Below are 27,045 nucleotides of genomic sequence, written 5' to 3' on the forward strand. Positions count from 1 at the left end.
TGTGAGATTCTATTTAAGATATTAATAAAGTAATATAAAAATTGACTAAGCTTCTGTGAAGCACCTTGGGACATTTTTCTATATTAAAAGTGCTATATAAATACAAATTGTTACTAAACTTGGCTTTATTCCTCTTCCAAATCCTTGACCAGGTCCGAGCTAAAGTGCGGGAAATTGAGGAACAAATTAAAGAACGAGGTCAAGCTGTGGAAGTCAGGTGGTCATTCGATAAGTGCCAGGAAACCACTGCAGGTAATAGCAACTCTTGATATCGAGGATGTTTCTTTCAGTGCACTGACACTCAGACAAGAATTACATTTTGCTTGTTGAATATTGACTATTGCTGGGATTACAGTGCAAGAATTTGTAGGGGCAGGAAAATACTATTGGGCCTAGTTTTTCTGATGGATCTTAACCCTACCTATCTGCCATCTCACCATATATCTCAATCCTCTCTGCCTCCAGAAATGCATCTAATTGTCTCTCAAACCCATTTGTGCTGTCCAGTTTTGTGTTTTTCCCTAGGACTTTATCCCACAATTCTATTTGGGGGAAAACATTGTTAGATTTCTTTCTTAATCCTGATCTTCTAATTTTAGATTTAATGTGCCTTGGTATTTGAACTCTTCCCAATAGTGAATTTAGATTCTTCATTGCAAAGTACCAAAACACGACCCCTAATTATTGAGCCACATCTTTACTTGTGTTTTTTTAAGCAACTATTCAAACCCAACTGGCCATATCTAGCAATACAGTGCCTCCCTGTCCATGGCTAAATCTTCCTCCCTCCAGGATTATCTAGGAGGGTAAGGAAAATCCCAGACTCCCTCTTTCCTCCCCACTTGCCATCGCACCCTCCCCTCAATGCTAAGCACAAAGAGGTTATGAAACAGTTTTTCGTTTGAAAAACTGAGACTATACGCATAGTTGCCTCAATTGCCAATGCTCTTTCTTTCTCCCTCCCCCGCTTCATTCCCTGATTTCTTTCTCCACCAGGTTTTGAGAGAGTAGACAATGGTAACACCATAGATGTAATTTATCTAGATTTTCAAAAGGCCTTCGATAAGGTACCACATAATAGACTAATGAATAAGGTCAGAGAATACTGAGTCAGGGGACAAGTAGCAGAATGGATAGCTAGCTGGCTTCAAGACAGAAAGCAGAGAGATGGGGTATAGGGTAGCTATTCACAGTGGCAGAAGATGGGTAGTGGTGTTCCACAAGGATCAGTGCTGGGACCACTGTTCACAATTTATATTAGCGATTTAGACTTTGGAATCAAAATCACAATTTCTAAATTTGCGGATGACACCAAATTGGGTGGGGGGGGGGGATAGTCAATATTGAGGAGGACAGCAACAAATTACAGGAAGACATTAATAAACTTGCAGAATGGGCAGATAATTGGCAAATGAATTTCAACACAGATAAATGTGATGTATTACATTTTGGTATGAAGAATAGGGAGGTCACTTATTACTTGGAGGGTGGGAGTCAGGGTGGGGTAGAGAAGCAAAGGGATCTTGGAGTACAAATACACAAATCACTAAAAGTTGAGACACAGGTTACCCAGGCCATTAAAAAAAGCAAACCAAGCACTAGGGTTTATTTCTAGAGGGATAGAATTGAAAAGTAGTGAAGTTATGCTAAACTTGTATTGAACCTTGGTTAGATCATACTTGGAGTACTGCGTACAATTCTGGTCGCCATATTAAATAAAGGATATAGAGGCACTGGAGAGGGTGCAGAGAAGATTTACAAGGATGATACCAGAAATGTGAGGGTATACTTATCAGGAAAGGATGACCAGGCTGGGTCTCTTTCTCTTGCAAAAGAAGGCTGAGGGGTGACCTAATAGAGGTCTTTAAAATTATGAAAGGTTTTGATAGAGTGGATACAGAGAGAGTGTTTTCACTTGTGGGGAAGAGCAAAACTAGAGGCCCATCAATATAAGATAGTCACCAAGAAATCCAATAGGGAATTCAGAAGAAACTTCTTTAGCCAGAGAGTGGTGAGAATGTGGAACTCGCTACCACAGGGAGTAGTTGAAGCGAATAGTATTGATGAATGTATGGGGCGGTCAGATAAGCATATGAGGGAGAAGAGAATAGAGAGTTATGCTGAAAGAGTTAGATAAGGAAAGATGGGAGGAGGCTCGAGTGGAGCATAAACACCGGCATGGACTGGTTGGGCCGAATGGTGCCACACAGAAGATTATTGCTTAAGATAAAAATCACGGGATTGGGGGTAATATTCTGGCATGGATAGAGGATTGGCTATCTAACAGAAGGCAGAGAGTTGGGATAAATGGTTCATTCTCAGACTGGCAATCAGTAACTAGTGGTGTTCCGCAGGGGTCAGTGCTGGGTCCCCAACTCTTTACAATCTATATTAACGATTTGGAGGAGGGGACCGAGTGTAACATATCAAAGTTTGCAGATGATACTAAGATGGGAGGGAAAGTAGTGAGTGAGGAGGACATAAAAAACCTGCAAGGGGACATCGACAGACTAAGTAAGTGGGCAGAGATTTGGCAGATGGAATACAATACTGGAAAGTGTGAGGTTATGCACTTTGGCAGGAAAAATCGTAGAGCAAGTTATTATCTTAATGGCAAGAAACTGGAAAGTACTGAAGTACAAAGGGATCTGGGGGTCCTGGTGCACGAAACTCAAAAGGTTAGTATGCAGGTGCAGCAAGTGATTAAGAAGGCCAATGGAATGTTGGCTTTCATTGCTAGGGGGATAGAATATAAAAATAGGGAGGTATTGCTTCAGTTGTACAAGGTATTGGTGAGACCGCACCTGGAATACTGCGTACAGTTTTGGTGTCCATATTTAAGAAAGGACATACTTGCTCTCGAGTCAGTACAAAGAAGGTTCACTCGGTTAATCCCGGGGATGAGGGGATGGACATATGAGGAGAGGTTGAGTAGATTGGGACTCTACTCATTGGAGTTCAGAAGAATGAGAGGCGATCTTATTGAAACATATAAGATTGTGAAGGGGTTGGATCGGGTGGATGCGGGGAGGATGTTCCCGATGATGGGTGAAACTAGAACTAGGGGGCATAGTCTTAGAATAAGGGGCTGCTCTTTCAAAACTGAGATGAGGAGGAACTACTTCACTCAGAGGGTGGTAGGTCCATGGAATATGCTGCCCCAAAAAGCTGTAGAAGCTACATCATTACATAAATTTAAAACAGAAATAGACAGTTTCCTAGAAGTAAAGGGAATTAAGGGTTACGGGGAGCGGGCAGGAATTTGGACATGAGTCTAGGTTCGGATCGGTCATGGCCCTGTGGGTAGCGGAGCGGGCCCAGGGGCCGTGTAGCCTGATCCTGCTCCTATTTCGTGTGTCTAATTCTGTTAGATTCAGGAGATGGTCCTGTGATAGTGGATTGGCGGTTAGGATCAGATCAGCCATGATCTTATTGAATGGCGGAGCAGGCTCGAGGGGCCGATTGGCCTACTCCTGCTCCTATTTCTTATGTTCTTATGTTTCTGTGCTGTATATCCTATGTAATCCTATGTATTCCTTCATTTCTAGTGCTACACCTTTATCATTGTGTAGATTCTCCCCATCTCTCTTTTCCTCTCTCTACGCTCTCTTTCTCTACTCTTTCTACTTCTTTAGCCAGAGAGTGGTGAGAATGTGGAACTCGCTACCACAGGGAGTGGTTGAAGCGAATAGTATTGATGAATGTATGGGGCGGTCAGATTATTTCTCTGTCTCTCTCACTCGCGACCCCTCTCGTCCTTGGCCACCCCCCTCGACCCCTCTTGTCCTGCTCTTCCCTCGACCCCTCTTGGCCTGCCCCTCTCTCGACCCACTGATACAACTTATCAGTGCTCTGTGTTTGTTTTTAGCAGGCTGAACTCCAGCAGTACTCCTGGGCACACTTAGGGATTCCTAAGCATTGGCTCATGCTTTGGATTGGGCTGTGTCCCTATGGGGAGGGGAGAACTGTGCACGCCATCTTAAGTAAATGTAAACTCTACTTATCCAACATCTTGCCTCTTAAGCATAATCATCCAGCTGACCAAAAATGGATTTTATTATTTTTTAAACCATTTTCATTCCATACTTGACTGGTATGCTGTGAATTATCACTGATGGCTGTGAAACAAAAATGTGTCTCTTTCAACTATGCTGTGACTACTAAAGTCAGCAGATGCAGCATTGTATAGTTTCTTTAGAAAACAAGTTTGCATCTCTCATGGCACTTGTCCCATTTATACAGGTTTTACTATTGGTCGTGTATTGCATACACTGGAGGTGCTGGACAGCCACAGCTTTGAAAAATCCGATTTTAATAACTCATTGGATTCGCTTTACAACAGGATATTTGGATCAGGACAGAATAAGGACGGGCACGAGGTGGGTTTAATGACTTCACTAAATGTATTTGATACATCATTGCCTATAGGAAACATCATAACATAATTTTTATCTGATTTTCTTCTGAAGGTGACATTTCCTTTTTCACAATTGCCCATGTGACCATTTTACATGCACAAAACTGAATGTTAATTATTTGACCCTGAGGGGGACAAAGCTGAGCTCTACCCTGTCCTCACCCAAAATCCATGCGTGTGTGTTGTCTGGCAGGGGTCAGTGGATAGTGATTAGGAGTGAGAAACCTGGCTGATTCCCCTGCCCTTTACCTTTGTCCAGAAGCAAATTGTAAACTGGAACTGTTTTAAAAGCAAACAAGTGAAATGTTAATTTATAGACTGGTCAAAGGCATCAACAGCAACAACTTGTATTTATATAGCGCCTTTAACGTAGTAAAACGTCCCAAGGCGTTGCACAGGAGTATTTTAAGACAAAAAAATTGACACCGATTCACATAAGGATAAATTAGGGCAGGTGACCAAAAGCTTGGTCAAAGAGGTAGGTTTTAAGGAGCGTCTTAAAGGAGGAAAGCGAGGCAGAGAGGCGGAGAAGTTTAGGGAGGGAATTCCAGAGCTTGGGTCCTAGGCAACAGAAGGCACGACCACCAACGGTTGAGTGATTATAATCCGGGATTCTCGAGGGCAGAATTAGAGGGGCGCAGATATCTCTGGGGGGTTATGCGGCTGATTACAGAGATAGGAAGGGGCGAGGCCATCAAAAAAAAAAATAGAAGCTTTGTTAACTTTTGTTACTGCGGTGTTATCACAGGCTACTGATGAACAGATTGGTTTAAAACTTGGTTTAATTTATTCACAACTGTTTAAGGATTGAGCAACTGCAGAAGCTTGTTTTCTATTAATCTGAGATTAGACACTCACCTTCGCCTTGGGGATCTGGATTGAAATTTAGCTGAGTGTTTGATGGAATGAAAGTCTGCCCTGTCTGCTGTCTGTAACTATTCCATGTGAAATGTGTTTTGGTCGTCCAAATGCAGTTCTTAGTGGGCATGGACCAACTGGAGGAACAGTCCTGTTCTGACTAAGTGTCTATACCCACAGTATTCCTCCATTTTTTCTCTTTTCAGATGTTGACAGAAATGTTGTTCATTTTCTGTTTCTATTTTAGATTTCCAGTATTTGCAGTTTCTTCTTTTTATTTCTTGACCCTGGTTCAACAATAATTGGCATTAAGTTGTCAATTTTACTCGGTGTAGCCACAGAATGACTGATGTGGGAGCTAGAAATGCCACATTAGTGCAGCAGAAAGGGCTGTTTTGAAGTTGGGGCTGAGGCAGATTGTTGAGGCAGAGGAGAGAGAACTTTAACTTTGCACCCAACCAAGCTATACTTTACCTGCGAGTGTTTGATGTCGATCTGGTTGCTCAAAATATAAATTATTCTGTCACTCATTTTGATGAGTATGAAAATTCACAGCCGATTAAAAGCATTCATGGTCTGATTCCCACATACTTTTTCAGTTATTTATATGAAAAATCCTTCTGAATACTGCTTGCCAAATGCAATTTTCTTAGTCAAAGAATTTTCTGTGGTAATGTGGTCATTAGCTATTGTTCCATTTCCAAAAATGTTGTAATGTTTTTCACAATCTCCAAAAACCCTTTGTTGACAATATTTGCTGCTGTTTTTGTGGGTTGTTGATATTCATGTAATTTTGAACTTGCGACTTGGCTTTCACAAACCACTGCTGAGCTCATCAATCATGATTTGTGTGGTTGTCCTGCTTGTTAAAGCTTGCTGAATATGACCTGTATTACCTGTGGCCATATTACTTTCAATTGAGCTTCGTATCACTTGTTTTAATGGAGTTCAGTGAAATTCTGATCACTGGATCAAGTTTTTATGTTGTTTTCTCCTTCTGAAGTTACTGATTCTTGCTTGGGTGTAATTCTGTGGGCACCAGCATGGTCAGCAAACTATTCAACAGTGGAGGGCATTTCAGCTATATCTTAGCATATTCCTCACCTGGTGTGCACTTTGAACCACTGCATACTTTAGACCTTCTCTAGCTCAGGGCGACTGGTCCCCGCCCCTACTGCTGCCCAGAAAAGATGTGGTAACTCGGCACCGACTGGGAATTGAACCTTGGACTTTGCTCAGTGGTATGACTCAGCACCACGTTATGCACTGCATTTACCCCACTTAGCCATCAAGAGAAACTCCCTTCCCTCCCACAGTTTTCTAAATGCATTTTAAAATTTAAAACCATCCACACACATTAGACAATGTAATGCAACACTCATGCTGTGGTCTCCAATTCATTTGAGTTCTTGTGCCTGATGTTACTACTCACTTCATGCCCTCTGAGTTGGAGGAGAGAAATGAGCTGATACCCCATGAGGCTTTTTGTGTTTGATTCCAAGAAATCTGTATTACAATTTCCGTTGCATTTAATTTTTTTCCATGTCCAGATGTTGCCGGATGATGACGCAGTAATGACCTTGCTTTGTGAATGGGCAGTGAGCTGCAAGCGTTCAGGCAGACACCGGGCCATGGTGGTGGCGAAACTATTGGAGAAGAGGCAAGCTGAGATCGAAGCCGAGGTAAGATACTTGCCTGTTGTCTCTGTTTCCAGTTTTCTTATTTGAGACTCTTACCTTTTGTATATTGCTCTTCAGTTGAATCACAAGTGGGAAATATAATTTCCTCCATCAAAGTATTGCTGCTTTGTGCTCTGCTCATAGAAAGTGTGCTTTTTGTAGGCTTAGATGGGTGGAGTTACTTTCCACTTTTGTCTAGAAGTACAATCCGCACCCTGTGTGTTCTAGCTGAGGCGCTCTGGAGTTAATCACTGTGCCAGGTAATTTAAATGTCAGATGCACTTTCAGTCAGCAGACATCTTGTTTAACTTAATAAATTAATGAAACACAGCATAAAGATAAACCCTTGTCCAACAATGGAGGTGATTAGGTGGGCGGGAGGGTCCATTGTTGGACAACCCCATGAAGCATTGAGCTGGACATCAATGCAGTGATGTAGCTCTTGGCACCAAGGAAGATGGCATGGTTAACCAAATCAAATGTTAGAGTTTGAGGACAGGCGGGCTAATGCAATTTGCGACTTTGACAGCTCGATGTTGTGAGCAGGGTGGAAGCCAGACAGAAGGGATTCGAACAGCAAATTTTGAGAGAAATGGGCGTGGCAATAAAATGTTTAAGGACCTTACAGAGGAGTTGGGGTGGCTTTTTGAATAGGGTGGTTGATGGTGGTGGTTTTGCAAGAAAGAGGATGGGGCTCGGGCAAAGGGAGCCAACTCTTGAGTGGCCAGTAATTGAGTTGGGTGTGGATCGAGGGAGCAGAAGGTTGGTCTCCTGGAAGAATTGAGCTTAGAGGGTACAGTAGATGGAGAGAAATCATTGGGAACGGTAGCGTAGTGGTTATGTTATTGGATCCAGAGAAGTGAGTTCAGATCCCACCACGGCAGCTAGGGAATTTCAATTCAGTTAATTAAATAAATCTGGAATAAAAAGCTAGTATCAGTAATGGTGACCATGAAACTATCTGATTGTTGTAAAAACCCATCTGGTTCACTAATGTCCTTTTTAGGAAAGGAAATCTGCCATCCTTACCTGATCTGGCCTATATGTGACTCCAGACCCACAGCAATGTGGTTGACTCTTAACTGCCCTCTGAAATGGCCTTGCAAGCCACTCGGTTGTAAAAAAAAACTGCTATGAGAAACAAAATCCTGGAACTCCCTCCCTAACAGCACACTGGGAGTACCTTCACCACACGGCCTGCAGCGGTTCACAACCACCTTCTCAAGGGTAACTAGGGACGCCCACGGCCCATGAACGAATAAAAAAAATTGAAGAGTGACAAATGGTCCCAGATAGAGATGATGGGATACCCCTAAGGAGTTGGGCAGGGGTGGAGAGGAGGAGGAGGAGGAAGAAGTCATCGCAGCAGCAGATGCAGCTACACAGATGGTCTTGGTCTTGGTGACAAAGAAATGCATGAGTTTTTTGCACCTGGTATTGGAGATGAGGCTGGAGGAGGCAGAGGAAAGAGAAAGGAGGAGACTGTTTGTCATAAAGAAAAGGAGCCTTGAGTTATCCGTGGAAATATTTGCCCAAGGACAGCAAGGCACTGTAATACTGAACATAGTTGAGCCAGATCCAACAGTGAATAGCTAGACCAGTTGTGCATCAGATGTGCTTGTGTCTCCAGCTCTTAGCTCTGACTTAAGGGAACAAAGATCAGAACTGTAGCTGGGGTACAGATTGGTGGGAAATAGTGAGTGCCTTGATAGTAACAAAGGTGTCGACTGCACAGGTAAGGGAGCACTTGAGCAGATTAGCAGTGGCAGAAGAGTCATGGCTGGAGGGCCAGAGGAGAGAGTTTGAGAGTGAATTAGTGAGTGAATTACAGGAGAGTTTATTCCAGAAGTGGTGATTAAGCTAGGTGTGTGGGGGGATATTTTTTTAAAGGGTAAGGGAGACATGGAAGTGGAGTTAGATGGTCTTCTTAATAAAGACCTGTCGAGTGGAGGGGATCATAAGAAATGGTGAGCTCAACCTGGGGAGTGCAAGATTCATGAGAGATGATGAGACCGAGAGGCCTTGGATTTATATGATGGGTGAGATTGAGTGAGGATAGAAGGGCAGAGTGGGTTGGGGTCTTTAGATGTAGGTTGAAATCACTGAGGATGAAGAGTTGGTCATTGCAGGATTTATATGATGGGTGAGATTGAGTGAGGATAGAAGGGCAGAGTGGGTTGGGGTCTTTAGATGTAGGTTGAAATCACTGAGGATGAAGAGTTGGTCATTGCAGAGGCTAAGTAGGAGATCTCCGAAAGGAAGTTAGTATGGGATTTGGGAGGGAAGTTCATGACAATTTTAAATGAGGTGGGGGATTGGAAGAGGGCCAAGTGCTGGAAGGAGACGATGCCAAAGGAATGGGAGGGGGAGGCCAAGATGGGACTTAGTGATAAGAGCTATTTCACTGCCGTGGTTTGGGCGAACAAGTAATGCAATGGCAAGCCTTCATTGAGGGGGAAGGAGTAACCCTGTTGGTTATCTTCTGCAAGGTGGTTTCTGGAGATAATGCTTTGAATTCCAAAGAGGGTAACTGTCCTTTGCCTCACTTCATTCAGCATGACTTCAAGCACAGCACCTGTGAATCTGAGCAAGTGGGGACAAGATCCCTCCATAATGCAGCTTTAATTCCCCTTCCTTCGTGTCTAGGCAAGAATGCGCCCCTCTAAAATTTCTGTCAGCTGTGCAGGCCAGAGCACACTCTGACTTTGGAAATTTATGAAAATACAGCATATTGGCTGAGAATGGAGATACGAGTTGCTGCCTGAATTGTGTCTCAAAAGGATCTTCCGTCTTTAAGTGTTCTCTGCTGCCTTGAAAATATATTTATTTTCTTTGTGGTTTGAGTATCCTGGGAAATAAACACGTTCTACAACTATTGTTAAGATCAGCACTCCTAGGTCAAGCTCTCTACATTTAATCTATGCTGTACTCGATGTATGGGATAGATAAAGCTCCATCTACTCTGTCCCATCTGGCGCTCTCCATTTAGAAATCCATATAGAAATTCTCTCTTCTCTGCATATGCTGAGACCATTCATGCAATCTGAGTGGGGTATTCTTCCCTGCAGCAGTGTGATATTTTCACTTCCTACACCAGTCATTCTCCTCTTTTACTGAGACTGTTAACTTAATGCTGAATTGCATGGAGTCTTGTGATGTGAACTCATGCTCACTTAGAATTGGATTGGTACTGTCTAAACTCCTTTCATGTAATGATGGGAGGATGTAGGTTTTGCAGTGCAATTATGAGTCCACTTGGCTCAGTTAGTAGGTTGCAGGCTCATCATGTCCCACTCCAGGATGTGAGCACATAATCTAAGTTGGCACTTCAGTGCAATACTGACAGTGCTGCAATGTTGGTGGTGTTGTCTTGTGGATGAGATGTTAAACCGAGGCTCCAATTGTCTGATGGGTTATCCTGGCCAATATTCCTTCCTCAACCAACACCATCAAAAATAGCCTATCTAGTCATTCATTCATTTGTTATTTGTGAGACATTTCTATGTGCAAGTTAGTTGCCATGTTTGTCCAGATAAGAATAATGCCTGCACATCAAAAAGTAATCCATTGGTTTTAAAATGCTTTGGGTCGACCTGAGCACATGATAAAGTGTTTTATAAATTGAAATTTTCCTTTTTCTTTCCTGATCTGATAAGTTTCCAACTTCAGAGTTAGACAGCATTGGCCCAGAAATTCGTGTCGGGGGCTTCCCGCGGGTGCAAGCCCCCGACCTACACTTACCTAGCGCGCTGGCAGTTGAGGCCTGGGCCTGCGTGGATTTCCTCTCTGTGGGCCGGTCCAGCTCCCGGCGCGCTGTGCTTGCGTGATCCAGCGGTGTAGTTAGTGCGATGCGTCCGCTGGGATCACGTGAGCCATGGGCAACCAATCGGAGGAGGGAAAAGCCCATTCATGAGATTGACAGAAAGAACTGTCAAACTAATGAAAACTCTGGCCTCCAAAACAGTACTTACCCTTCAAATAAATATTTTAAAAAATCACACTTTTTAAATAAACTATAAATAACATTAAATAACTATTTTAAACAATTTAAATTTTTGAAAAAATAATTTTATAAAAAAACGGGGCTAAAAATACACTTACCTTACTTTAAAGTATTTAAAAATAGTAAACCTGTGGGGGAAAAAAAATTCTAATTTTAATTAATTGATCACTTACCTTTTAAAATGAAGTCCTTACGCCTGTTTTTTAAATGTGTAAAATGTAGAGGCCTTCACGCACGGAAAAACCTGTATATAAAAAAAAAGGAAGTTCAAAGCGCACGCGCAGACTCCCGCGCGCACGCGCAGACTCCCGCGCGCACGCGCTCGACCTCTGAACCCCTTCGTTCAGAGGATCGGAAATGCCGGTTTCCCGCGCATGCGTAGTGCATGCAAGAAACCGGCACTTCCATCGGGTCCACGTGTGAGTACTCCGTGCTTACTCGCGCGTTGGGACCCGAATTTCTGGGCCATTATTTTGAGGCAAGGAAAGTGTGAAAGTTGAGGTGGAGACTTAAATCTAGAGGAGAAAAAATATATAAACTTTTTGAAAAAGAAAAACTGAGGTGACACCCATGAAAATGTGCTGTGAATTAGCATCAATTTAATTTTTACCTTTGTTGCATGTTTCTGTGAATCTAGTAATATTTATAACTTGTGTTCTTTACTTTTCTCCAGAGATGTGGTGAATCTGAGGTGGTAGATGAGAAGGGATCTGTCTCCTCAGGCTCTCTCACCAGTGCCAGCATTCCTGTTTTCCAGGATGTGTTGCTTCAATTCCTGGATACCCAAGCTCCAATGCTGAGTAAGTGTTTTGCAGGGACAAGTTACATGAGTACAGTCTTGTTGTAAAAAACTGACAAAATTGCTCTTTGGGAACCGGGAAGAGTCTGCGTCATTTTCATCACAATGAGGCCCTGTGCTTTACTGTGATAATGCAGTTTGGTGGGATTTACTTCATCACATTACATGTTTCCACTGCAGTCGCATCTGCCTACAAATGAATCCTAAGGTTTGAGCTTAAGCTAGTGTCAAGGTTGAAACAATGGATGCTTTAGCTATACTTTGACCCAGGTGCTTTAGCTTTCCAAACAAATTCTTTGGAAAACAATGCTGCTTCCGGTTTCATCTGTGTCTGATTTAAATGGCACGATCTCCACTCACTGGAGCAGTCAGGCTGGGATTACTGCAGGAAACTGCTGTTATAAATCAATCCTCCTCTTGTTGGAAAGCAGGAAGCATCCCATTTGTAACACTTGGCTGTGCACATGCACCTGATTTGTACAATTGAATCAAATATATCTTTCTGATTTCCATTTAAGTTGCTCCAGCAGGAAACCATGTCCCCTCGGAAGATGGAACAGTACCTCAAGCATTAAGTGTGAGGCTCAAACCCACAAACCTTTGACTCAATGCTGTGAGATGCACACAAAGTTGACATGTTGATAAGAGACTGATGATCTCTTTACTGCTGGCCCAGTGCTCAGTGTGAAGTCATGTACAAATGGGGATCAGTAAGTGGTTTACTGAGTCATCTGACAACTGTTTAAACTATTGTGCAGGCTGTGGGAAGATCATATTTGACACTCGAGGTATGTTGTTAATTCATGTAGTCAGTGCAGCTCAGTGTTGAGTGGCTAACATTTTACTTTTTAAAAGCTTGCTGGAAACTTTATATTGCCATACATCCTCTGCTTCCCAGTGGGGAATTCTAGATTTAAATGCCATGTCAAGATGTGACATCTGACTATGACATCTGATTATGTAAAGTCTGCAAATGTTATTGTATTTACCTTTATAAAGGTTGGGTCTTTTTTGTAGCTGAGTATCTTTGCTCGTGGTTTCGCTCCAGCAGCTGTTGTGCAAGATGTTCCGAGAACCAGGAGCAGGCGAAGAAGGGAAATCAAATGTGGGGAAATGGGAAAACTGAAGGTGAAGGAGGGGAGGGCTTCGCAGGGGTAACTAATAGCAACTCACTAAAATTGCATCGATAACTAATAGTAATACTGGTAATGCTCAGATTCCCGTCATGACCAACAGTAATACAATAACTCACTGACAGTCATAGAGTCATAATGACACAGAAGGAGGCCATTCGGCTCAAGTCCGTGCCGGCTCTCTGCAGAGCAATCCAGTCAGTCCCATTCCCCTGCTCTATCCCCGCAGCCCTGCAAGTTTATTTCCCTCAAGTGCCTATCCAGTCTCCGCTTGAAAACATTGAGTGTTTCCGCTTCCACCACTTCCGTCGGCAGCGAGTTCCAGGTCATCACCACTCGCTGCACTGCATAAAAAAGTTTTTCCTCACATCCCCCCCCCCCCCCCCCCCCCCCCCGAATCCCTTGCCCAAAACCTTAAATCTGTGTCCCCTAGTCCTTGTATCATCAACTAGTGGGAACAGCCTTTCCCCGTCTAGCCTATCCAAACCTGTCATAATCTTGTACACCTCTATCAAATCACCCCTCAACCTCCTTTGCTCTAATGCAAACAAATCCAGCTTCTCCAACCTGTCCTTGCAGCTAAGATCCCCCATCCCTGGAACCATTCTGGTAAATCTCCTCTGCACCTCTCAAGGGCCTTCACATCCTTCCTAAAGTGTGGTGACCAGAACTGGACGCAATGCTTCAGTTGTGGCCTAACCAGCGCTTTATAAAGATTCAGCATAACTTCTCTACTTTTGTACTCAATATCTCTATTTATGAAACCCAAGATCCCATATGCTTTGCTAACCACTCTCAATATGTCCTGCCACCTTCAGGAACCTGGAATAAATGGGTCTTTTTCCGAGTGGCAGGCAGTGACTAGTGGGGTACCACAGGGATCGGTCCTTGGACCCCAGCTACTCACAATATATATTAATGATCTAGACAAGGGAACTAGATGTAATATCTCCCAAGTTTGCAGACGACACAAAGCTGGGTGGCCGTGTGTGCTGTGAGGAGGATGCCAAGAAACTCCAGGATGATTTGGACAGGTTGGGTGATTAGGCAGAAGCATGGCAGATGCAATACAACGTGGATAAATGCGAGGTTATCCACTTTGGTGGCAAAAACAGGAAGGCAGATTATTATCTGTATGGCAATAGATTGGGTGAAGGGGAAGTGCAACGAGACCTGGGTGTCCTTGTGCACTAGTCGCTGAAGGTAAGCATGCAGGTGCAGCAGGCGGTTAAGAAGGCAAATGGTATGTTGGCCTTCGTAGCGAGAGGGTTTGAGTACAGGAATAAGGATGTCTTGCTGCAGTTGTACAGGGCCTTGGTGAGACCACATCTTGAGTATTGTGTGCAGTTTTGGTCACCTTATCTGAGAAAGGATGTTCTTGCCATGGAAGGAGTTCAGCGAAGATTCACCAGGCTGATACCTAGGATGGCAGGAATGACGTATGAGGAGAGATTGGGTCGATTGGGCTTATACTCGCTGGAGTTTAGAAGAATGAGAGGGGATCTCATTGCAACTTATTAAATTCTGACAGGACTGGACAGACTAGATGCAGGAAGGATGTTCCTGATGGTCGGGGAGTCCAGAACCAGGGGTCACAGTCTAAGGATAAGGGGTAAGCCATTTAAGACAGAAATGAGGAGGAATTTCTTCACCTAGAGAGTGGTGAACCTGTGGAATTCTCTACCACAGAAGGCAGTAGAGGTCAATTCATTAAATATATTCAAGAAGGAGTTGGATATATTTCTTAAGGCTAAAGGGATCAAGGGGTATGGGGAGAAAGCAGGGACAGGGTACTGAGTTTGGATGATCAGCCATGATCGCATTGAATGGCGGAGCAGGCTCGAGGGGCCGAATGGCCTACTCCTGCTCCTATTTTCTATGTTTCTGTGCAACCTATGCACATTAACTCCCAGGTCCCTCTGTCCCTGCACACTCTTTAAAACTGTGCCATTAAGTGTATATTGCCTCTCCCTGTTCCTTCTGCCAAAATGCATCACCTCACATTTCTCTGTATTAAATTCCATCTGCCACTTGTCTGCCCATTCTGCTAGGCTTTCTATGTCCTGTTGCAGTCAATTGGTATCATCCTCACTGCCACCCCCCCAAGTTTGGTGTCATCAGCCAATTTAGAAATTCTACTTGTATTCCAATATCCAGGTCATTTATTTATATATATATCAAAAAAAGCAGTGGCCCCAGCACTGACCCTTGGGGAACACCACTGTCTACCATCCTCCAGTCTGAAAAACAGCCATTTACCACAACTGGCTGTTTTCTGTCCTTAAGCCAATTCCTTATCCAAGCTATCACTGACGTACCTATTCCATGAGCCTCAATTTTATTAACCAGCCTTCTACGTGGTACTTTGTCAAACGCCTTCCTAAAATCCATGTAGACAACATCCATTGCATTCCCTTCATCGATCCTCCCTGTTACTTCATCAAAAAATTCAATTAGATTAGTCAAACAGGATCTGCCTTTTACAAATCCATGTTGGCTCTCCTTAATTAGCTTAACCTCTCCAAGTGTCCATTAATTTTTTCCTTGATTATTGTTTCTAAAACTTTACCCATCACTGATGTTAAACTGACCGGCCTGTAGTTACTGGGATTGCCCTTACACCTTTTCTTGAACAATGGTGTCACATTTGCCACTTTCCAATCCTCGGGCACCTCCCCCGCATCTAGGGAAGATTGAAAAATTATGGCGAGCCCTTCCGCTATCTCCTCCCGCAGTTCCTTTAGCAACCTGGGATGCAAGCCATATGGACCAGGCGACTTATCCACTCTAAGCATACCCAGCCTTTCTAGTACATCCTGTATCAATTTTCACCCCTTCCATTGATTCTACCTTTTCCACTGCTACCGATATTTTGTCAGCATCCACCTCCTTAGTAAACACCGATACAAAGTACTCCTTGACTATTCTAGCCTTGCCCAGCACCTTTAAGCATATATCACCTTCTTTGTCGCTAATAGGCCCCACCCCACCTCTTGCTACCCGCTTACTGTTTACATGCCAGTATAAGGTTTTTGATTCCCTTTTATGTTAACCGCCATTCTACACTCATATTCTCTCTTTGCTAATCTTATTTTCATCTTCACTTCCCCTCTCAACTTAGTGTATTTGGTCTGGTTCTTCCTTGAAGAATTCACCTGATATTCATCATACACCTTTTTTTGTTTCATCATCTTCTCTATCTCCCTCGTCATCCAAGGAGCCCTTGCTTTGGTTCCCTTACTCTTTCCTCTTGTTGGAATGTACCTAGCCTGTACTTGGAAAATCTCCTCCTTAAAGATCACCCATTGTTCCGCTACAGTTTTTCCTGTCAGTCTTTGGTTCCATTTTATCCTGGCTAAATCCTTTTGCATCCCATTGAAGTTAGCCCTTTTCCAGTTTAGAAGTTCCACTCTAGATTGTTCCTTGCTCCTCTCCATTGCTAATCTAACTCTTATGATACGATGATCACTCGTACCCAAGTGTTCTCCCACAGATACTTGGTCGACCTGGCCCACCTCATTCCCCAGCACCAGATCCAGCAATGCCTCCTTCCTAGTTGGGCCAAGAACAGGCTGGTCAAGGGATAGTCTACATCTAACTGGTAGTAGTAGGTGTTTCCCCTCCAATATCCTACCTGTAACTCGTAGTAATCCTATAACCTGATGATATTCACCCTGTAACTACAGCCAGAATCCACCTGCACTGCACAAGGTGTGGTTAGGCTCCCCAGTCGATGGCACTTTTAATAGGCTCTATCTCCTTGGACTCTGATTTGGACTCGGTTTCTGTGTGCAGGTGACAACTCTGAACTGAGAGCCTCAGTCAGAGCCAATCTGTATTTGGACTTCACACGTCAAAATTGGCCGGCATAGACTAAGTATGATTTGGACAGGTTGGGTGATTGGGCAGATGCATGGCAAATGCAGTATAATGTGGATAAATGCAAGGTTATCCACTTCGGTGGCAAAAACAGAAAGACAGATTATTATCTGAACGGCAATAGATTGGGAAAAGGGGAAGTGCAACGAGACCTGGGTGTCCTTGTGCACCAGTCGCTGAAGGTAAGCATGCAGGTGCAGCAGGCAGTTAAGAAGGCAAATGGTATGTTGGCCTTCATAGCGAGAGGATTCGAGTACAGGAGCAAGGATGTCTTGCTGCAGTTGTACAGGGCCTTGGTGAGACCACACCTTGAGTATTGTGTGCAGTTTTGGTCACCTTATCTGAGGAAGGATGTTCTTGCTATGGAGAGAGTGCAGCGAAGATTCACCAGACTGATGCCTGGGATGGCAGGAATGACGTATGAAGAGAGATTGGGTCGATTAGGCTTATATTCGCTAGATTTTAGAAGAATGAGAGGGGATCTCATTGAAACTTATAAAATTCTAAGGACTAGACAGATTAGATGCAGGAAGGATGTTCCCGATGGCGGGGGAGTCCAGAACCAGGGGTCACAGTCTAAGGATAAGGGGTAAGCCATTTAGGACTGAGATGAGGAGGAATTTCTTCATCCAGAGAGTGATGAACCTGTGGAATTCTCTACCACACAAAGCAGTTGAGACCAATTCATTAAATATATTAAAGAAGGAGTTAGATATATTTCTTAAGGCTAAAGGGATCAAGGGATACGGGGAGAAAGCAGCAACAGGGTACTGAATTTGGATGATCAGCCATGATCTCATTAAATGGCGGAACAGGCTCGAGGGGCCGAATGGCCTACTCCTGATCCTATCTTCTATGTTTCTATGAACCAAACAGAGAGATAGCACAGTGAGCAGCAGGCTTGACATTCGGGGAACTTTCTCACAAGGCACAGGACCAACATTTTTAAACCACGCCCTGGGGTCAGACTTAATAAAGGAGAGTTTTCATAGAATGATAGAAATTACAGCAGAGGAGGAGGCCATTCAGTTCCAGGTGCGCTCTCCTGTAATCCCATTACACCCAGATCCTTTTATATTCCTCCTTTTGAAATACTTAGCCTGTTCCCTTTAAGTGATGATCTAGTCGCTGCTTTAACAAGTGCTTGTGGTGAAGCATCCCATAGTCTAATACTGTAGCCCACAGTTCAAACCCGCCCCCCCCCCCCCCCCAATCCAAACCCATGGTCACCCACTCTTTCCCACCCACTCCTGAGCCCCAATCCCCTGCTCCCTAGTCCCTGTTTACTCTTTTCCAACTCAACCTCGCACCTCTTCTGCCCCATCTACTCTCTTTTCCGCCCCTCAAGGTATCCCAGCTATTTCTCCACCGAGTCCCATCATCGATAAGTGGGGGCCGGCTCTCTGCTGGGGTTGTGGGGTGACCACCGAGCCGGAGGCACCCCACTATAGCTTAGCAATAGGACTATAGCAATAACCAGGCCTGCTGTAACTTTTAATGTAAACTGTGAGTAAAGAAGAACTTGCATTTATATAGTGCCTTTCACGACCTTGGGACGTGCCAAAGCGCTTTACAGCCAATGTAAGTACTTTTAAAGTGTAATCACTGTTGTAATGTAGGAAACATGGCAGCTAATTTGCTCGCAGCAAGGTCCCACAAACAACAATGAGGTATTGACCAGTAATCTGTTTTAGTGATGTTGGTTGAGGGATATTGGCCATGTACCAGAGAGAACTCCCCTGCTCTTTGAAATAGTGCCGTGGGATCTTTTACGTCCACACGAGAGGGCAGATGGAGCCTCAGTTTAACAGTGCATCTGAAAGACGGCACCTCCAACAGTGCAGCACTCCTTCAGTACAGCACTGGAGTGTCAACCTAAATTTTGTGCTCAAGTCTCTGGGAGTAAAACTTGATCCCACAACCTTCTGACTCCGAGGCATGAGTGTTACCACTGAGCCACAGCTGACACCTGACAATGTCCACCTCCTCTGAGAACTGAAGAAAAGTACTTATTTTGAATCTTTGCATTTCCCTTACTTAACAACCAGCTTACCTCGTTTATTTCTCAACAGTCCTGCACCTTCCTTGATTTGCCTTCTTACTACCAGTGTACCTATAGCTCTAATCATTCAATTGCCTTTTATTTTTTGTTTGCTAATATTGTCTCATATTCCCTTTGTCTGTCAAATATCCCTTTTTTGTAGCTTCTATATATTTGGTTTTATTTAATCTGCCTTGTAAGTTTCAGATTTGATCTAATCTCCCTATTCATCCATTAAACCACAACCTTTGATGCACTCTTTTTTTTCCTGACTGGAATATGCTTTATTTGTACATCTTGCATCCCCTGTTCAAATATTTGCCATTGCTGATCTGTGGTTCTGTTTACCAGTGTTCCCTTTAATTTAATCGGGACAAGGCCCTTTTCACGTTTTCTCTTTGTCTATTTTTCAATAATTTTATAACCCTATTGTTAGACTATTCTCCAATTTGCCTACAAATTTTATGCTCAATTTCCTTCTGACTGTTCAGTGGTCTAGACTATATCCTCAGTAATGTGACTAATCCCTTGCTATTCCTCAGCTCAAACCTAAGAGAATCTCCTTGGACCACTTCTATTTAAATCCTTATACTGTAGTCCCTAGTAAATATATCTACTCCGTTTACTTCTTCTCTATAACTCCCCAAAGTTTTATAGGAAATTTATTGTTTAAACCTGTTTTGTCCTTTTTGTTTCCCCCTCCCTTCTGCAGTGTCAGTGCTCAGGGGCTGCACATCATCCACAGGTTGCAGTTTGTACATCCCTGGTTAGAGCACAGATTAGCAATTAATTTTCTGCCCTTGACCATTCCTTAAATTGTCTTCCAGCTGATCCCAGTAGTGAAAGTGAAAAGGCTGAATTTGCCAACTTGGTACTCCTATTCTGTGAGCTGATCCGCCACGACGTTTTCTCACACAATGTCTACATGTGCACACTGATATCCCGAGGGGACCTATCGTCAGAGCAGCATGTGCCCAGACCACGCTCGCCTGTTGATGATGCAGTGGAAGAGCAGGATCGAAAGGAGCAGGAAGGAAATAGCAGTGTGAAGCTGGAGGTAAGGGAAAAAACAGACAATGTTGGGATAGATTTTTTGCAAAATAATTTCCCGTCCTCTAATTTGAGGGATCCTTTGAGCCACAATATTCGTGTTGGGCATGGTGCCACCTAATGAGGTGAGCTAGAATATCTGGTGGCTATTGCACACAGCTTGATGTTGGGTGGATGTGTTTGTAGCTACCCTAGTTGGGACAGATAAAGGAAACTGAATGACTGGGTGTGGTCTGACCAGGCTCATCTTTTCACTGTCCAGAATAAGGTATGAAACCCACAAGTGGGGATGGGGGAGGGGACATAGAGAGTTGAGTTTCGAATTGGCATGAAGGGAGCTTTATTGGCTAACTTTCCTCCAGACTGCAGTGTGTTCTGTGTTAAAAGCTTGGTAGCATGTACGGCATACTCGGACACTGGTGCACCAGTTTGTTCATTGGTTATTCAGGATTTAAACAAGTGGGACCTGTCTCTGTGGAGGGAGACTCTGCACTGGAAACTCTGCCAATGTGCATTTTTTAGTACAGGAAACTTTCTGGTATCCGGCACTGACGGGACCGAGCTGGTGCCGTACCATCAAAACCAGCGCTAATGTTAAAACATACGGAGCTTTTGCGCTCCGTGTGAATCAACAAACCCTGTTGGCAACAGCTTCAAAACAGTCGGCCGCAGCTTAAAAGCGTCTCTGTAGCTAAGCAACAGCTTCAGCTAGACCTTGCAGAGCCTGACTGGAAAAAAAAGCAACGAGAAGTAAAAAAACTTATAGGAAACGGCTCCTGAATTTTGCCGGTAGATAGAGCTTTCCGGACATTTAACCTCTGGTTAAACGAAAGTTTCCTGTAATTTGGTCTGGAGGCCCACAGTGATGGGTTTCCATTTATGATGAGCATCCGGCTGAAGAAAGTAACAATATTGGTTGCTGATCACGTGAAGCCATATTAAAAAAAAAAAAAACCTCTGAATGTTTTAATGGTTAATGGAGTTTTTAAAATTTGAAGTTCAAGGTCAGAAACAAAACAGCAGAATAATTAGTTGAATCGATTTCAAACAAAGAAAGTTAAAAGTTTCCTTAAGTTTGATCCAGAACATTTTATGGGAGTGTCAGTTTATACAGGCTTCACAGTATATGAATTTTCAGTAAGTGTTTGATGAGATATCTGGCATACTTGTTAGAAAAATTCAGGCATGTAGTATAAGAAGAGAATGGGTGAAAGTCATGCACCCCAGGGATCAGTGCTGAGTCTACTTTTATTCCTGGTTTCTATAGATGATTTGGGCTGAGGCACAGTGAGCAGAATCTTACAATGTACGAGTATAGAATTAAAGGGTTTGGCAAAAGGAGGAATGGTCCAGTCTTCAGGAATAGATATACAAGTGGTTTAATGCGGACAAGTGTATTCACTCGATGATGAGATGCTGAAGGGTTTGGATGAACAGACAGTCCTAGAGGTTAAAATACAAATGCAGATAGTTAAAGCCATGAGGGACTTCAGTTATGTGGAGAGACTTGAGAAGCTGGGGTTGTTCTCCTTAGAGCAGAGAAGGTTAAGGGGCGATATAATAGAGGTGCTCAAAATTATGAAGCTTTTTGATAGAGTAAATAAAGTGAAACTGTTTCTACTGGCAGGCGGGTTGGCAACAAGAGGACACAAATTTAAGATAATTGGCAAAAGAACCAGAAGGGGAGATGAGAATTTTTTTCACGCAGCGAGTTATGGTGATTTGGAATGCACTGCCTGAAAGGATGGTGGAAGCAGATTCAATAGTAACTTTCAAAAGAGAATTAGATATATACTTGTAAAGGGCTATGGGGAAGAACAGGACAGTGGGACTAATTGGATAGCTCTTTCAAAGAACCAGCACAGGCACGATGGGCTGAATGGTCTTCTGTGCTGTACGAATCTGAAAACCTACTGACTCACTGGTACAGATTCTCAAAAGCCCTATCTGAGTACCTACCTGTGCCTCTAGTTTATCTGTTGCAAATGTTCCTGTCAATTGGTATTGTTTGTATCCACAAAAGCAGATCAAAGACTCTTTCATAACATCCTCATTTAAGTTGCATTCGGGGATCATCACGCTGTCTGTTACTCTAACTGATTCTTTCCAGAAACTATGGAACTCTTTATTTCCTCAATTTTCCTTTTCTGCTACAATCTTTAAAACCCAAATGTGGTATCACCTAATCATTATTTTGTGGCGTACCGATCACAGAAAGGACACAATCTGCTTTTCGGTCCATAGACTATAAATCAGGCGTCATGCCTTTAAGAAGGATCACACCTTTAAGAAACTCGATCTGCAACATAGTTAAGCCCAGAGCGGGGGAGGAGCAGTCGAAGCTGTGGACTGATGAAAGGCAGTCGGACTTGGTGTAGGCTCTGACGCCATTTTGTGTTCAACATGCAGCCTCAACAATTAAACCTTTTCTGTTGAACCTCTCCGAGTTCAGTATTTTTGCTAGGAGTACGTAGACTCCTACATTGGTGACCCCGACGCTCAGGACGACTCCTAAGCGTAACCAGGGCTGACACAAACGCAGTTTCTGTGAAGCTGCCGGAGTTCTGGGAGAACCTAGCCACCACCTGGTTCCTTCAAGCCGAATCACAATTCCGACTCCGCGGCATCACCGCCGACGCAACGATGTACGACTACCTCCTCGCCTCCCTGGGCAGCTCCACAATCACGAAAGTCTGGACAACACTACAAAACCCTCCGGAGGAAGGCAAGTACGCACATCTCAAGGCCGCGCTCCTTAAAAAATTCACAGCCTCCCAATTTTTGCGCAACTGCCACCTCCTCGACCTCCCGGGCCTCGGTGACTCCACGCCGTCAGACTTGCTCTCACACATGCTTGCTCTGACCGACGAGAAACCGCCCGGCTCCCTCTTCCGCACGCTCTTTATCCGCCAACTACCGCCCGGCGATCGTGGCGTCCAGCCTCACGGACCTCAAGGCCCTGGCCGACGAAGCCGAAAAGCTACTGCCCGCCAGCTCCAACCACGCCGTCACCCCCGACCTGGCCTCCGCAGCGTCGGCGCGCGCTCCACCCTCTATCGCGCGGCCACACAGCTCGGCCACGAGGCCCCCCAGGCCCCCAAGCCCTCCGACCCAGGGCTACTGCTACTTCCATACCCGGTTCGGCGCACGGGCACGCCGCTGCAGCCATCCCTGCACGTTTCCAACCGCCCCCACACCGGCCTACACGATGGCCGTGGGGCAAGCAGGCGCGCAGCTATACGTTACGGACAGCGCCTCCGGACGCCGTTTCCTATGCAACACGGGCGCGCAGCGCAGCATCATCCCCGCGTCCGCCCTCGCGATCCAGCGAGGCGGCCGCGGCCCTGCGCTGGCTGCCGCCAACGGCACCGACATCCGGACGTACGGCACCCGCACCGTCACCATCGACCTCGCAGGCCGCCGCTACCACTGGGAGTTTATCACCGCCAGGGTGCTCTCCCCGCTCCTCGGTGCGGATTTCCTGTGCGCCCACGGCCTGTTGGTCGACATGCCTCGGCGCCGCCTCGTGGACATGAACACCATGTCACCTATCCCGGGCGCCATGGCCCCCTCCCAACCCGCCGAAATGGCGTGGCAGTGCCGCGCCCACTCAACGGACGACTACTCAGCACTCCTGGCTGAGTTCCCAGCCCTCACCAACCCGACCTTCTCCACGAAAGTTGCTAAGCACGAGGTAGAACACTTCATCCCCACCACAGGCCCACCGGTGTATGCCCACGCCCGCAAGCTGGACCCGGCCAAGCTGGAGATCGCGCGGGCCGAGTTCGCCACAATGGAACAGCTCGGCATCATCCGCCGCTCCAACAGCCCCTGGGCCTCCCCACTCCACATCGCCACCAAACCCGATGGGGGATGGCGCCCCTGCGGGGACTACCGGCGCCTAAACGACGCCACCACGCCGGATCGGTACCCCATACCGCACATTCAAGACTTCTCGGCTAGACTGGCCGGCCGCTCAGTCTTCTCCAAAGTCGACCTGGTGCGCAGTTACCATCAGGTGCCAGTCCACCCCACGGACTTTCCCAAGACGGCCATAATCACCCCTTTTGGGCTATTCGAATTCCTCCGAATGCCCTTCGGCCTCAAACGCGGCCCAGGCCTTCCAGCGGCTCATGGACTCGGTCCTCCGGGACCTGAAGTTCCTCTTTGTCTACCTGGATGACATCCTGGTAGCTAGTTCCTCCAAGCAGGAACACATCGAGCACCTCCGCACCCTGTTCCAGCGGCTCAGTGAGCACGGGCTCATCATCAGCCCAGCCAAGTGCCAATTCGGCCTCAGCAGGATCGAATTCCTCGGCCACCACATCACGCAGGACGGAGCCATTCCCCTGCCCGCCAAGGTGCAAGCCGTCCAGCAGTTCCCCCCGGCCCACCACCATCAAAGGCCTCCAGGAGTTCTTGGGGATGATCAACTTTTACAACCGCTTCATTCCCGGAGCGGCCTCCCTCATGCGGCCCCAATACGAAGCCCTCCGGGGTAAGAAAGACAGAATGGCGATCGAGTGGTCGGCGGACATGTTGACCGCTTTCGACTCGACCAAAAAGGCGCTCGCCGACGCCACCATGCTCGCTCACCCACAGCCCAACGCCAGGGTGGCCCTCACCACGGACGCCTCCGACCACGCGGTCGGCGCCGTGTACGAACAGTGGGTCGACGGGGCCTGGCAACCGCTGGCCTTTTTCAGCCGCCAACTGCGCCCCCTGGAGGCCAAATATAGCGCCTTTGACCGCGAGCTCCTCGCACTGTACCTGGCAGTCCGCCATTTTAGATTTCTTCTGGAGGGCTGCCCCTTCACCGCGTTTGTCGGCCACAAACCCCTGACATTCGCGATGGCGAAATCTGCGGACCCGTGGTCAGCCAGGCAACAACGCCAGCTTGCCGCGATGTCCGAATTCACCACGGACATCCGGCACATCTCCGGTCGAGACAACGTGGTGGCCGACTGCCTATCCTGCCCCGCCGTCCACGGTGCCCACCTGGCAGTGGACTATGCTCAACTGGCAGCGGAGCAACGCACCGACCTCGATCTGCTCTCCGCGCCCACAACCCTCCCAGGGCTGCGACTGACTAACGTCGCCTGCAGCCCGTCCACCGTCAGTCAAATGCGACACCTCCTTGGCGCAACCCCGCCCCGTAGTCCTGGCGAAAACGGGTGTTCGACATCGTCCACGGCCTCACACCCCGGCACCCGCGCGTCCATTAGACTGGTGGCCAACCGATTTGTCTGGCGCGGTCTGCGCAAAGATGTGCGCGTCTGGTCCAGATCCTACATAGCTTGCCAGCGTGCCAAAATCCACCAGCACGTCAAAGCCCCACTCGAGGAGTTCACCGTGCCAGAAAGAAGGTTTGACCACGTCCACATCGACCTCGTCGGCCCCCTGCTGCCATCACAAGGTCACACGCACCTCCTGACAATCGTGGACCGTACCACCCGCTGGCCCGAGGCCATTCCACTGACGTCCACCACCACCGCCGACATCGCGAGGGCGTTCATCGGTACCTGGGTCGCTCGGTTCGGCGTCCCCTCCGACATGGCGTCGGATAGAGGCCCGCAGTTCACCTCTGATCTGTGGGCCGCCATCGCCCGAAACCTCGGGGTGGCCGTTCACCGCACCACGGCTTACCACCCCCAAGCCAACAGACTGTGTGAGCGATTCCACAGGTCCATGAAGGCGTCCCTCCGCGCCAGCCTCGAGGACGAGGCTTGGATCGACCGCCTCCCGTGGGTGCTACTTGGCCTACGCTCCGCGGTCAAGGAAGACCTGCAAGCCTCGGCGGCGGAACTCGTGTACGGCCAGCCGCTGCGCGTACCCGGAGAGTTCCTGCCCACCGCCACGACCCCCTGGTCGGCTGACCAGCAACGCCGTGCTTTCGGCAACCGAGCACAACACTTTGCTCCGGTACCCACCGGCCGGCACGGCGAACCAGCAACCCGCGTACCACCTAGCCTGCACATGGCCAAATTTGTTTTCGTGCGCCATGCCGCCCACCGAGGACCTCTACGGCCCCCATACGACGGACCCTACAAGGTACTCCAGACGGGGAACAAGTTCTTCCTCCTCGAAGTGGGCGGCAGAACTGACCAGGTGTCGGTCGACCAGCTCAAGCTGGCGCACCTAGAGCCCGACGAACCCGTTCAAGTGGGCCAACCCCCACCGCGGGGCAGACCGCCTAAGAGCCCGACGCGTCCAACCGCCCCGCTCCCGACACCAACCGCCAAGAGCCGTTCCGGCCGTGCCATCAAGCCGCAACGCCAGTTCGTACACTCCCTACTAGAGGATTCTGGGTGGAGCTGTGTGGCGTACCGATCACAGAAAGGACACAATCCGCTTTTCGGTCCATAGACTATAAATCAGGCGTCATGCCTTTAAGAAGGATCACACCTTTAAGAAACTCGATCTGCAACATAGTTAAGCCCAGAGCGGGGGAGGAGCAGTCGAAGCTGTGGACTGATGAAAGGCAGTTGGACTTGGTGTAGGCTCTGACGCCATTTTGTGTTCAACATGCAGCCTCAACAATTAAACCTTTTCTGTTGAACCTCTCCGAGTTCAGTATTTTTTGCTAGGAGTACGTAGACTCCTACAATTTCCTGATTAACTTTTAAAAAAACTTTTTAACCCTCAAACAATGTAAATGCCGGAGAGCAGCACAGAGGTCAGTTTGACGTGTGCAAATGAACCCGGATTAAGTGTAAAAACACCTTTAATTAATTGATGGTTATTTTAACATTACCAACACCCACCTGGCTATTTGTGTACCCACCTCATAACTAATTATTTTCTTTCCAGAATTTTTCATGTGCAGTTTTTAAAAGCAGAGCCGTGCTGAGGCAATATTGTATTTCTCATACAGCAGCCATCAATCAGAGCTTTCATTATTTTAACTTCGACAAGGAAATTGTGCAATCTTGAACTTAGAACTTTTGAGGCTGACTTGGTTGGTTCCCATGACCAGCGGAACTGGGGACTGTGATTAGGAGCTGGCACAGAAGAGTGGAACAGAGTGTTTGCAATCAGTATATTTTTATCCAAAAGGCGGCTTCTAGTTCCTAGTAAGTGCTGTCTTTTTCCCCCCTCAACTTTCACCCCACCTCTCCTGACTGCTGAACCTTGCTGTGGTACAATTCCACAGTGCTAGTCCCAGTATTTTCTACAAGTGTTCATT

At 46.3% G+C, this 27,045-nt stretch overlaps 1 protein-coding gene across 2 annotated transcripts in view; it reads left to right on the forward strand.

Moving 5' to 3' along the window:
- The window catches only part of med12 (mediator complex subunit 12), a 168,861-nt gene that overhangs the window by 35,613 nt on the left and 106,203 nt on the right, over positions 1 to 27,045 (forward strand). For both annotated transcript variants that reach the window (XM_085998362.1, XM_085998370.1), the window contains exons 9-13: positions 153 to 252; positions 4,243 to 4,379; positions 6,826 to 6,957; positions 11,631 to 11,757; positions 19,637 to 19,866. In XM_085998362.1, the coding sequence (XP_085854488.1) occupies positions 153 to 252; positions 4,243 to 4,379; positions 6,826 to 6,957; positions 11,631 to 11,757; positions 19,637 to 19,866 (726 nt within the window). The remainder of the gene's footprint in view (positions 1 to 152; positions 253 to 4,242; positions 4,380 to 6,825; positions 6,958 to 11,630; positions 11,758 to 19,636; positions 19,867 to 27,045) is intronic.

The sequence above is a fragment of the Somniosus microcephalus genome, chromosome 1 (assembly GCF_052327205.1).
Source record: "Somniosus microcephalus isolate GS21.2 chromosome 1, FLI_Smic_1.0, whole genome shotgun sequence".
Classification (NCBI taxonomy): domain Eukaryota; kingdom Metazoa; phylum Chordata; class Chondrichthyes; order Squaliformes; family Somniosidae; genus Somniosus; species Somniosus microcephalus.